General features: G+C 49.4%; 1 protein-coding gene across 1 annotated transcript in view; it reads left to right on the top strand.

Moving 5' to 3' along the window:
• The window catches only part of CDCP1 (CUB domain containing protein 1), a 58,427-nt gene extending 47,528 nt beyond the window's left edge, over positions 1–10,899 (top strand). The window contains exons 7-9 of the mRNA XM_055413609.2: positions 541–906; positions 3,219–3,306; positions 6,150–10,899. Coding sequence (XP_055269584.2) covers positions 541–906; positions 3,219–3,306; positions 6,150–6,582 — 887 coding nt within the window. The 3' untranslated portion in view covers positions 6,583–10,899. The remainder of the gene's footprint in view (positions 1–540; positions 907–3,218; positions 3,307–6,149) is intronic.
• The last annotated feature ends 1,403 nt before the right edge of the window (positions 10,900–12,302 follow it).

The following is a 12,302-nucleotide window of genomic DNA, read 5'->3' as shown; positions in this document are numbered from 1 at the left end:
AAATTAAAAATTCAGTTCCTCAGTTGCACCAAGTACTTTCTAAGTCTTGCAACAGACACCTGTGGCTGTGCCACTCTCCTGGCCAGTGCTGATCCAGAGCTTCTCCGTCATGGCGGGATGCTCTGTGGTCTGGACACTGTAACATCATCCCCTCCACCTTCCTGTTCTCTCCATCTTCTTTAAAAATAATTTATTTTTGGTTGTACTGGGTCTTCGTTGCTGCCTGCGGGCTTTCTCTAGCTGTGGCGAGCAGGGGCTACTCTTGATTGCCATGCTCGGGCTTCCCATTGTGATGGCTTCTCTTGTTGCGGAGCACAGCCTGTGTGAGCTCGGGCTTCAGTAGTTGCAGCACATGGGTTCAGTAGTATGGAGCTTAGTCGCTCTGAGTCATGTGGAATCTTCCCAGACCAGGGATAGAACCCATGTCCCCTGCTTTGGCAGGCAGATTCTTATCCACTGTAGCACCAAGGAAGTCCTGTGTTCTCTCCATCATGATTGAGTGAAACAACATCTGAGTGGATTCTCTTCCCTTTCCTGCAGAAGAAAGTGTCTTCACGGTGACCCCAGACACAAAAAACAAGGTCTACTTGCGGACCCCTAACTGGGACCGGGGCCTGCCGTCCCTCGCCTCGGTGTCCTGGAACATCAGCGTGCCCCGCAACCAGGTGGCTTGCCTGACCTTCCTCAAAGAGCGAACAGGTGTGGTCTGCCAGACCGGGCGTGCATTCATGATCATCCAAGAGCAGCGGGCCCACGCCGAGGAGATCTTCAGCCTGGAGGAGGAGGTGCTGCCCAAGCCAAGCTTCCGATATCACAGCTTCTGGGTCAACATCTCCAACTGCAGTCCCATGAGCGGGAAGCAGCTAGATCTGCTTTTCTGGGTCTCACTTTCCCCGAGAACCACGGGTAAGGTCTTTTGGGGGTCGTGGTGGACAGCAAATTGGTGGCTCAAGAGTCAGGAGCAAGGCTGGAAGGCAAGTCAGAAAGCATGGATTTGAGCCCTGGCTGTCCATGTATCAGTTAGCTATTGAATCAGTAATGCTGTGTAACAAACCACTCCAGAATGCAGTGGTTTAAAAACAGCCGTTTGTAATGGCCCACATGTTGGCTGGGCACTTCTGGTCTGAGCTGAACTTATCAAATTCATTTACTTAAGCACCTGTGGGCAGCTGCAGGTGGGCCAGAGAACTTTGTCAGTCTTGACCAAACACTCTCACATTCTGGGGCCCAGACAAGATCAGCAGGGATAACTGGGATTCCTTGGCTCTCCCCCATGTGGATTCTTACCCTCCAACCCGGGCCCCTTCTCATGGCAAAGCCAGAGAGATCCAAGAGAGGCTGGGGGAAGCGTGCTAGGTCGCCTGATGCTTAAGATTAGAAATTCATACCCCATCCCTGTGACAGCATTGGTTTGGTCAACCCAGATTCAAGGGGACAGGTAGACTCCACCTCTTGGTGGGAGGAGCCGCAGAATCACATAGTAAAGGACATGGTTCGGGGAGGGGGTAGAATTAGGGCATTTTTTGTAGTCAGTCTAGTACTAATCTCTTTCTGGCACAGAGAAAGTCTCTCTCCCCCTTTGATCTTCCTCATCTTCCTTCTGTAGAGAATAGCTGACTGTAACTACCCTGTAAAATTTTCACTGGGCATTCAGAGTTGGTGATTCAAATGTGAGATCCTGCAAAGTGGGACACAGATACATGACACTGGCACTTTTTATTTAGTCCAGTGAAACATCAGAATCCTTGAAGGCCCTTGTTCGTGAGCCTCAGAGCCACGATGAGGATTTTGCTTTTATGTCCAGAGTGGCAGCATCCACTGGAGAGTTTCAGGTAATCTGTGCTGGGGCCATGTTTGCACTTTATTCCAAGATAGTCACAGAGCATCACAGAGTGTTGGAACCACAGAGCTTTGTTCCCTGACCCCTTTTCTTTTTGATGGTCAGATAGATTGTGTATCCACCCAGGTGGATAGATTGTGACCACCCAGGCCACACAGGTGGTCAGCAGCAGGAGAATCGACAGGGACCAGAAACCACATGTGAAAAGCTCTCCCACACTCTCCGATTAGCTCCTGGGTTTTTTTCTTCTCTTCCATTCATTTTCTGTCATTTATTTCTAGTCCTATTTTTCTCTCAGTCTCACCTTTTATTTTCTTGTTGAGCATGCCAGAAAGTCTAAATCCCCTTTTGGTGCAGGGCTTTCTCTCTGACTGCTTTTCTTTTTCCTTTATACAACTGTAGGAGGACAGCACACATGAAACAGCCCTCTCCTAACTCCTTCACCTCTGACTTTTGACTCCCTGCTTTCTTCTACACTCTTCTCTCCTCCAACTCAGGCTGTGGCGATTGGGGGAGCACAGCTGGGATAGGCCAGGAGTAGCCTTTGGAGTAGATCTGGTAGGTCTCCCAGTTCACTGCATAACAAACTGCCCCAAGATTTAATGGCTTAGATGGTCACCATTTTTTTTATGTCCACACTCCATGGGTCAGGAGGACATCCCAGGTGGCACGACTGGTAAAGAATCCATCATCCAATGCAGGAGAAGTAAGAGACACGGGTTGCATCTCTGGGTCTGGAAGATACCCCAGAGGAGGGCATAGCAACAACCCACTCCAGTATTCTTGCTTGGGAAATCCCATGGACGGAGGAGCCTGGCAGGCTGCAGTCCATAAGGTCACAAAGAATCAGACATGACTAAAGCGACTCAGCATGCACGCATGCAGGCATGGGTCAGGAATTCAGACAGGGTACGGCAAGTGGCTCATCTCTGTTCTAAGATATTGGGAGCCTCAACCAGATGCCTTGAACAGCTGTGGGGGGTTGGCTGGGATAGTTCACCTCTGTTCACTTTCAAGGCTGGGTGGGACCCTTGGGTTTTGTTTTTTTTTTTTTCCTCCTGGAGTCTCAACATGGCCGCTTGAGCTTCCTCACAGCATGGTGGTCTCGGCATAGTCAGAATTCTTACATGGTAGCTGGATTTTCCTCAGGAAACACAGGAAGCTTCCACATTTCTAAGAGGTTAGGTGCACACCAGCTCAGCTCATATGCAAGAGGAAAGGAAGCGGATTTCCCTGAATGTGAGAGGAACGGCATGGGCATATGGGAGGGAAGGAATGTTTGGCGGCCATCTTTGAAGACTGTCTCCTGAAGTTCATTGCCAGGTTGAACTAACCCCACATGTCTCCTCATTTCTCTCCCTTGTGTCTCTGCTCACAGACCTGACTGTCATCGTCCTTGCGGTGGTGGGAGGTGGCGCCTTACTGCTGTTTGCCCTCGGATTCATCATATGCTTCGTGAGAAAGAAGTAGGTGGAATTTCTCAAACTCCTCTCCTGAGCTGACACCTCCTTACGTCACACAATCCAGAGCTGTCATTAATTACTGACTTTTTTTCCTTGCTTTCCATCATCCCCCGCAAAGATCCATCTTAAATACTATTGCTGGGGGGAAATTCCCTGGAAGTCCAGCCAGTTAGGATTCTGAGCTTTCCCTACCTCAGGCACAGGTTTGATCCCTGGTCAGGGAACTAAGATACTACAAGCTGTCTGGCATGGCCAAAATAAAAGGAAAATAAACAATAGTGCCAGATGTGAATTATGCTTGGGGGGTGGGGTTGGCGCAGAAATCCCCTACCTAGCAGGAAAAAAAAAAGGAAACAAATATGTGGTGACATTTTAGCCTGCAGTTTCTAGGCAGCTGCCTCAGCACACGCTCCCTGTGAATCACTTACTGTCTGCTCATTAGACTGCAGTCCTCATGGGGGTGACGTTGGCAGAAAAAGCTCACGTAAGCCCCGCCAGACCAGGCCTGTGAACCCGCTCCGCCGTCACCTTGCAGCACACATGCATGCTGCCCAGCTTGTTCTCCTTCAGTTTCTTAAATACACTGTCTGTTTATGCTTGTTTGTTGGCCTCCAGACGAGCACCAGAAAGCCAGCCCTGTGGGCAAGAGGAAGGAAGAGCCAGTTAACTGACTCAGTCTCACCTTCCACCCCCTCTGGATGACAGCTTCTTTTTTATGAGAGGACAGGGTTGACCTTTTTAGAGGTTGACCTTAGTCCACGCTGCTACCAGATTTCATCAATTCTGCTCATATTTCTAACTAAAGCCATGGGCGGCGGGGGCAGCAGGGAGTGTGTCTATTTTCTTTAGCAAAAAAGCTAAAAAAAAAATTTTTTTTTATTAACCGGGGCCATGAGCAAACAGTTGAAATTGCTGATCATCAGTGAGACTGTCTAGAAACGTCTCTGCTGATGAGGACGGGCTGGCAGGTCCAGGGGGAGGCATCTCCTCAGTGAAATGGGATTGCACACATCTTGCATGAGGGGAAAGGACTTCTTTTAATGACACATCATCGTATGGTTTCTCTCAGGAAGCTTTCCCGTCGGGTGCATGGTATGTTCAACCCAGATGAGAAAGGGTGTCATTAATACTGAGAGCCAGCTTCCTGCTCAGGAGGGAATTGGGCGGGGAGGGGTGGGTCCCACACGTGCCTCCATCCCTAAGGTGCCCCAGTCCTGGCTTGAGAATCGCCAGCCCCCTCCTTGCTGTGGGGGAGGCTACTGGCTGGCAGATTTACATAAGGCTCCTCCATCCCCAAGTTAGGGTGGGAGGGAACACGGGTTCTGTAAGGGAGAAGAAGGGCAGGCAGTGCCGTGGAACTTGTTCCTTGAGCAAATACATGTTCCTTGAGCATGTATTTCCTGGGACCTCGCTGGTGGTCCAGTGGCTCCACGCTCCTAGATCTCACATGCCACAGTTAAAGATTCCATGTGCTGCAACGAAGACCTGGCACAGCCAAGTAAAATTTATTTATTTTTTTTAAAAGCATGTATTTCCTGAGGGTCTTCTGGGCCTTATGAACCAAATGAGGTGTTGGGGATACACAGGAGACAGAAGAGCTTAATGGGGACAAAAATGGCACTGTGGGAGCGCCTGGGAGGAGCATCATTACAGAACTTCAGGCTGGAGCCCTGGCAGCCCGTTGTTCCGGCCGGGGAACCCAGCGTTACAAGCTGCATGTACTGGATTTATTTTTATCTCACAAAAGTCCAGGTTTATAATTAGCAAACCACCAGCCAGCAAACTGTTAAGTGATCCCTTATCCTTCATTTGAATCTCTGATTGGCTAAAAAGTCAGCCTAGCTTGCTTTTCACGGGTGGAGATGGAGAGCGAGGCTTTGTTTTCGAGGCAGGGAGTGCTGATGCCCGTCCACATTCAGGTGCCAAAGAACATTACGAACCAAGCATCACTGGTGGTGGAGGGGAGAGTCGGGCACCCTGGGCTGACTTGTCTTGCTTGCTGCTCTTTCCTCTGTTGGAGGTTACTGCTGAAGGGACTGGCTCCCTCTGCTCCTTCTTAGTCCAAACTGTCCCCAACTAACAACTAAGATGCAACCTTCCATCCTGAGTCTCGTGTGCTGTCATTCAGAATTGAAATGGACGTAGCTTGTACACGTGCAAAAGTGAGCTGAAGCGTTCGCTACAGCAAAGAATTCAAAGTCATGGGAGGCTGGCCTGGGCATGCCCATTTCTGCTAGGAAAGGCTATTATCAGACCCTCCACCTTTGGACACCACGCGGGTAATCAAACTGAGGCACAGATGGTGTTGACAGTGTCCTCTCCACAGCACTCTCTGCTCCCTAAGTTTCCACCTTAAAAACTGGAGGCAGAGTTGCTGCTGCTGCTGCTAAGTCGCTTCAGTCATGTTCGACTCTGTGCGACCCCATAGAAGGCAGCCCACCAGGCTACCCCGTCCCTGGGATTCTCCAGGTAAGAGTACGGAGTGGGTTGCCATTTCTTTCTCCAATGCATGAAAATGAAAAGTGAAAGTGAAGTCGCTCAGTCATGTCCGACTCTTAGCGACCCCATGGACTGCAGCCCACCAGGCTCCTCTGCCCATGGGATTTTCCAGGCCAGAATATTGGAGTGGGGTGCCATCGCCTTCTCCGGGAGACACAGTTGGTCCCTCCTAAATATTCTCTGAGGACAGCAGTTTACATTTCAAATGCTAAAGTGACCTGAGGGACTCGGGGAGACCTGGGTATAATCAACCCTGGAGGATCTATTATATGTTCCAGTAGGAACATACAGTTGATGGGCCTCTAAGGTTATATTCTTCCTGACTTCTGTCTCTTTCCCTCCCTCAGTAAGAAAAAGAAGATCACCAAGGGCCCGGCCGTAGGCATCTACAACGGGAACGTCAACACCCAGATGCCGATGCAGCCGAAGAAGTTTCAGAAACGGCGCAAAGACAACGACTCGCACGTGTATGCCGTCATTGACGACACCATGGTATACGGGCATCTGCTGCAGGATGCCAGCGGGCCCTTCCTCCAGGCAGAGGTGGACACCTACCGGCCCTTCCAGGGGCCCACGGGGGACTTCCCTCCCTCCCCACCCCCCACAAACTCCAGGGCCCCGACCGTCAAGCTGGCCACAGATGAGCCGCCCCCTGGCTCCCCTTCTGAGTCTGAGAGCGAACCGTACACCTTCTCCCACCCCAAAGACGGGAAGGTCAGCAACAGGAGCACAGACACTCCTCTGTTGGACACCCAAGAGCCCACGGAGCCCGGGGAATAACAGGGACCCACCCAAAGACTTGGCATACAGCAGGGCACTGAGATGCCCTTTAAGGTTCCCACCCAGATATCCTGAAGACAAGGAATTGTGTGGAAGGACAAAAGGAGGTTTTTCTTGAAGGCCCCCAACTTCCAATTTCCATGTGGACTCACTCCGCCGCTGAGACGTTGAAAATGATGATTTGTGATCCGGATGCTGTCATCTCCGGGCATGTCCTTCTAAACTCAGGTTGGGTTGTAACCAGCCCATAGTGAGAGGGAAGCGGCTGAATCACCCAGGACAGGGCTGCAGCAAGCCCAATTTGGGGTTTAGACCTCTTCAGGTTGACAGTGTCGATCCCTGGGTCCTTGCTGTCACTGGGGACCCCTGGATGAAAATGTCAGTGTGCTTTTTTAACTGTTATTATTTATTGGGTGGTTCTGGGTATTTAAGAAGTCAAATGGATTGCCGTGCAGCTCTTCTCACCTGACATAGTGGCAGCTCACGCTCACTGATTAGATGGCTGGGTTTTGACTTCTGCCCACCACTAGATAAACATGTGCCTGTCCTCTGGGAGGTGGGAATAATTTGCAGTCTATCCAGCCGGAAAACTGTGTGTGTGTGTGTTTGAGGGCACTGATGCACATCTGCTTTGATGAGAGACTTGCTGGTTGTCTTGCTCTGCGTGTGGTTCTCTCGCTGCAAAAATCCATCTTGAGTCACATTGTCCTTGGATCTAGGAATAAGAGAAATGTCCTGGAATTGCAATGTGTGGCTCCACCCAGCTGCAGCAACACTGTAATATTTAAACAGAAATGCAGAGAGTATTTTCATCCTCTAGAAGTGTTGAAAGAGGATTTCCGTGGTGGCTCAGTGATGGGGAGTCTGTCTGCCAATGCACAAGACACGGGTTCGATCCCTGATCTCTGAAGATCCCACATGCCTCAGGTCAACTAAGCCCATGTGCCACTTTTGAGCCAGCACTCTAGAGCCCGGGAGACACAACTACTGCACGCTACAGCAACAAGAGAAGCCCGAGCACCGCAGCTAGAGAAAAGCCTGCCCAGCAACAAAAACCCAGCATAGCCAAAAAGATATAAGTAAATAGAAGTATATACTAGAAAAATAACATTGAAAGGTACAGGAGCAAGTGGCCACTTGTATTAGTTCCTAAGGCTACTGCAACAAATTACCATACGCATGGTAGCTTGAAACAACACAAGTTTCCTATCTGACGGTTCTGGAGATCAGAAGTGCAAAATGGGTTTCTCTGAGCTAAAATCCACGTGTCAGCAGAGCTGTGCTCCTTCTGGAGGCTCCAGGGGCGAATCCATCTTGTCTTTTCCAGCTTATAGAGGCATCTCACATTCCTTGCCTCTGATCGTGGCATTGTGACACTGCTGTTGCTCAGTCGCTCAGTCGTGTCTGACTCTTCATGCCCCCATGGACTGCAGCACACCAGGCTTCTCTGGCCTCCACTGTTTCCCACAGTTTGCATCCCTCTTCTACCGACAAGGACCTTTCACTTAGAAACCTCACCCAGGTAATCCAGGGTCATCTCCCCATCACAGGATGTTTAATTACACTGAAGATCCCCTTTGCCCTGTAAGGTAACATATCCACAGGTTCCGGGGATTAGCACATGGACCTTTCTCCTGCCTACCACACTTTACCCTCCCCAGGAGAGACTACAGAATGTTCCAACCTACAGATGTGTTTTGTTTAGCCTGCAGCATCTTTTTAAGAATTACTCACCAACATTTGAAATGATAAAATGTTTACATAACAAGTTTGGATTGGACGATCTGGCCATGCTGGGACTTGCATGCTCATCAAAAGATAGCCGGCTGGAGTTGAAACAGAGCTCCTCTCTAGAAGGGGCACCCGGTTCACCCATTCACTGCAGGCCACACCTCTCCCTATTGCCTCCCACACAGAGGCTGAGGGTCTGTTGCTGTGGGTGAGTGCCCTTCAGGGTTGCTTCTCTCGAAATGGAAAGTTCGGGGCCCATACCTCAAGTGACATAAAAAGACAAGTCTTGAGGTTGATGTGTGCTTCAGGAAAGTTGTTTTTTTACACCCAGCCCACATCCTTCATTTATACTAATTACCAGCCCAGCTCCTTCAGGCGTTTGCCTTCGTGGCCCCTGCTCTCATCCAGGAGGAAAAGGATTGTGTTACAGCTCATCAGCACAGTCCCAGGGTCAATCTTTCTGTGGCAAAACCTCCTTTAAAAAATAGATGTGGGTTGTCAAATTCAGTGACTTCACCTTGGAAATGCACTGTCTGGACTTGTCCCCTTGCTACTTTGCCTCCATGAAAAGTTTTGCAATCATCTAAATGCTGTGAGGTCCAAGGTCTCCTGAATTCTTTCCAGAAAGAGAAGTATTTTTATTATTATTATTATTGTGCCTTTGGTGCTGCCTGTGACACTTTTACTCTGAAAGGCTGGCTCTGCCCAGGGACCCTCATTGTCTTGGCCTGAGATTCTGGGAAAGACCAGAGGAGGTCTGTGGCTCCTTTCCTTCCGTTGAAATTGTATCACTATTTAAAATCATCGTTGGGGCCCTGCTCCTCCATTCTCTGCCTTCTCCGACCTCTTGGCCTCTTCTGAGGGTCACTCGGCGCTCTGAATTCTGCCCCCAAAGCGTAGCTGTCATCACACACGTCATCTTTACTTGCAGGGGCCCCACGTGGCCATTTCCTTTTAACCGAGAGCTCAAAACTCCAGGCCACGTTACTATCTTCCTGAGACCTCAAGTCGATCTAAAGTTCTCCAAAAACATGCCTCCTTGAAGGGGCCAGACCGATGTACCCCTGGCTCTTCCCTTTAAAGCTCAGGCCCCATTTCTGTAACATATTTCAGGGTCACTGAAAACCAGACACTTGTTTAAGCCTAGCTGGTGCCAGCAGAGTGCCCTCCATGCCACGTCTGCCCTCAAGCCCATCCTCTGACGAAGCCTGGCTCAGGCAGGACTGATTAATGCTGCAGCCATTTTGCAAGATTGGGGGTGTCTCAAGGAAGAGCCAAGGGGGAAAAGCAGAAGTCTATGGAATATAACCTTGGTGAAGGTTAGGACAGATTTGTGTGGATCTGCAATGCTTAACTCAAAATAATTTATTTGTTGTAGATACTTTTTAGGCAGCATTTTGTTCATTTCCTATACTTTTTTAAATAAACAAATACAAAAAAAGAGGTATCAGGTTGTTTAAATGCTTTGGCAGCTTGTCCCCTGGGTCAGCTGAAGCCCTCATTGCCGGGTTGTTGACTGAAACAGGTTCAGCAGGAGCTCAATGCATTCCATCTTCTCTGTGTGTTTATGTTCCAGCAGGCCAGGCTTTGAGCTGCCAGTGGGTGACTCAGAGGCCAGAGTTTGTTCTGTTCCATTCTTGTTGAAGCAGCCGGAGTCCCCTCTGTGTGACCCTCCTAATGCCTGTCCCCTATTGAGGTCAGCTTGGCCACTGACTGCTCAGTGGCTTAGTAGTAAAGAACCCACCTGCAATGCAGGAGCTGCAGGAGACTCAGGTTCCATCCCTGGGTCAGGAAGATCCTCTGGAGGAGGAAATGGCAACCCACTCCAGTATTCTTGCCTGGAAAATCTCATGGACAGAGGAGCCCAGCGGGCTACAGTCCATGGGGTCGCAAAGAGTCAGACTCAACTGAGCACACACAAAAACGTATGCACACTGCTCTAAGCCGGGTGCAGGTCACCAGCCAACAGAACAGAAGCAGAGGGAGAGTGGTGGGAGAGGGAACCTCCAGGTGGGCCCCGCACACTTGGATAGGAGACCCAAGTGCACGAGGGAGACGGTACTGCAGTGTAACAAACCATCCCAGACCTTAATGACTTAAGAACTATCATGTATACTGCCACAAACCTAAATTGAGCAGGACTCAACAGGGATGACTTCTCTGTGCTCCATGTGGCCTCTCGAATCTACTTTCAAGATGGTGCATCATGCAGCCGACAAGTTAGCGCTGGCTACCACCTAGGAGCTTTGATTCCTCATCATGTGGACTGCTCACTCCACAGGGCTTCCTGGACTTCATAACCCAGAGGCTGAGTTCCCAGGGCGAGTGCCCCCAGAATCAAGCCAGTGTCTCGAGTCCTGGGCCTGGAGACTGGCCCAGTGCCACATCCATTCTAGCCCATGGGCACGTCAGTCTCAGAACCTCAGATCTAAGGGGATGCGTACACAGCATCACAAAAGAACATTACATTCGTAGAGAAGTGACAAGTACTCTGAACTTCTAGGAGTGGCAAATTGTGGAAAGGTAAGGATATGGGGGAAACAATTGGAAAACACAGGTCTTAGCAAAGTGTGTTGTGTCGATTTCTCTGGTGGTGTCTCCGGGCTAAGAGTGTAGAGTTGTCTCTGGTGATTAAGAATCATCCTGTCCTTCCTGGTAAACAGTTTTTCTTGTGTCTGTTCCTTCTTACTTGCCTTCAATTCAAAATAATCCTCATGCCAGGCTGGCATATTTTGGGGTGGAATACCCTGAATCCCTCACTTTCCCATTTGAAACAGAAGTTTCATATATTAAAAGCTGAGTTGGCAGCTGTGCAAAGAGATTGGAATGAGAAGTAGCGAAATAAGAGATCTGCAGAGGCAGAGAAAAGCCGAAATGGAAGAAGGGGAAAAGAACAAACCTGTCTATTGCCCCATGTCTTAATGAATCAGTCTCTCAAACCCAGAAGGAGTCACTTGGTGAAGCAGTTGTATTTCGTTTTAGGAAGCTGTGCTGCAGGTGGGAGCAGGGGGCCTGCTTAAGTCCAGCCTTTATATGGTGTCAGCAGTCAGGCACCTAATGAGGGACATTTCTATACAAAATGAAGGGGAAACAAACTGTAACCTCATTTTTTGAGTCCAGAGGGTCATTAGTGAGACGATTTCTACATGTTGGACTCAGCATTTTTAAATGGTGGACTAAGAATAGCAGTGCCAAGCCAAGAAATTTCCTAGTTTGCAATTCCAGTGTTGGATGCGAGCGTCTACATTAGCATCACTATCACCAGTATTTCTCAGTGCAGCCCTGTGGAGGTGTCCAGCTGCACTTTGCAGGGCTTCTCCTCCATCTGTTGCTCCTTCTCTCTCTCTCTCTTTTTTTTTTTTAAGGTAGTCCCAAGAAGGATCTAGGCAGTCAGGTAGTTCTCAATGGCACCAAGCTGGGAGGGACAGAGAAAGAATGGAAATGTTAATTGCTAAAATGCACACATGTCAGAAGCCAGTTTACCAAGAGGTCAAAAAGCTCAGGGGCAGTGGGCCTGGCTGGAGTTCCACAACCCACCCACAACAATATGCTAGAGTTCTGTTGTTGTTGAAAAATAGAATTTCTCTCTATAAGTACCCCCATTTCTATCAAAGAGAATCAAAGACTATTTTGTTTGCAAAGTAAGTATCAGTTCAGTTCAGTTCAATGGCTCAGTCGTGTCCAACTCTTTGCGACCCCATGAATCACAGCACGCCAGGCCTCCCTGTCCATCACCAACTCCCGGAGTTTACTCAAACTCATGCCCATCAAGTCGGTGATGCCATCCAGCCATCTCATTTTCTGTCGTCCCCTTCTCCTCCCGCCCCCAATCCTTCCCAGCATCAGACTCTTTTCCAGTGAGTCAACTCGTCGCATGAGGTGGCCAAAGTATTGGAGCTTCAGCTTTAGCATCAGACCTTCCAATGAACATCCAGGATTGATCTCCTTTAGAATGGACTGGTTGGATCTCCTTGAAGTCCAAGGGACTC

The sequence above is a fragment of the Moschus berezovskii genome, chromosome 24, assembly GCF_049115385.1.
Source record: "Moschus berezovskii isolate FMDL1 chromosome 24, NW_MosBer_1.0, whole genome shotgun sequence".
In the NCBI taxonomy this organism is placed as follows: domain Eukaryota; kingdom Metazoa; phylum Chordata; class Mammalia; order Artiodactyla; family Moschidae; genus Moschus; species Moschus berezovskii.
Note: the sequence above shows the minus strand (reverse complement) of the source record. Positions and strands in the feature narration are given on the sequence as shown.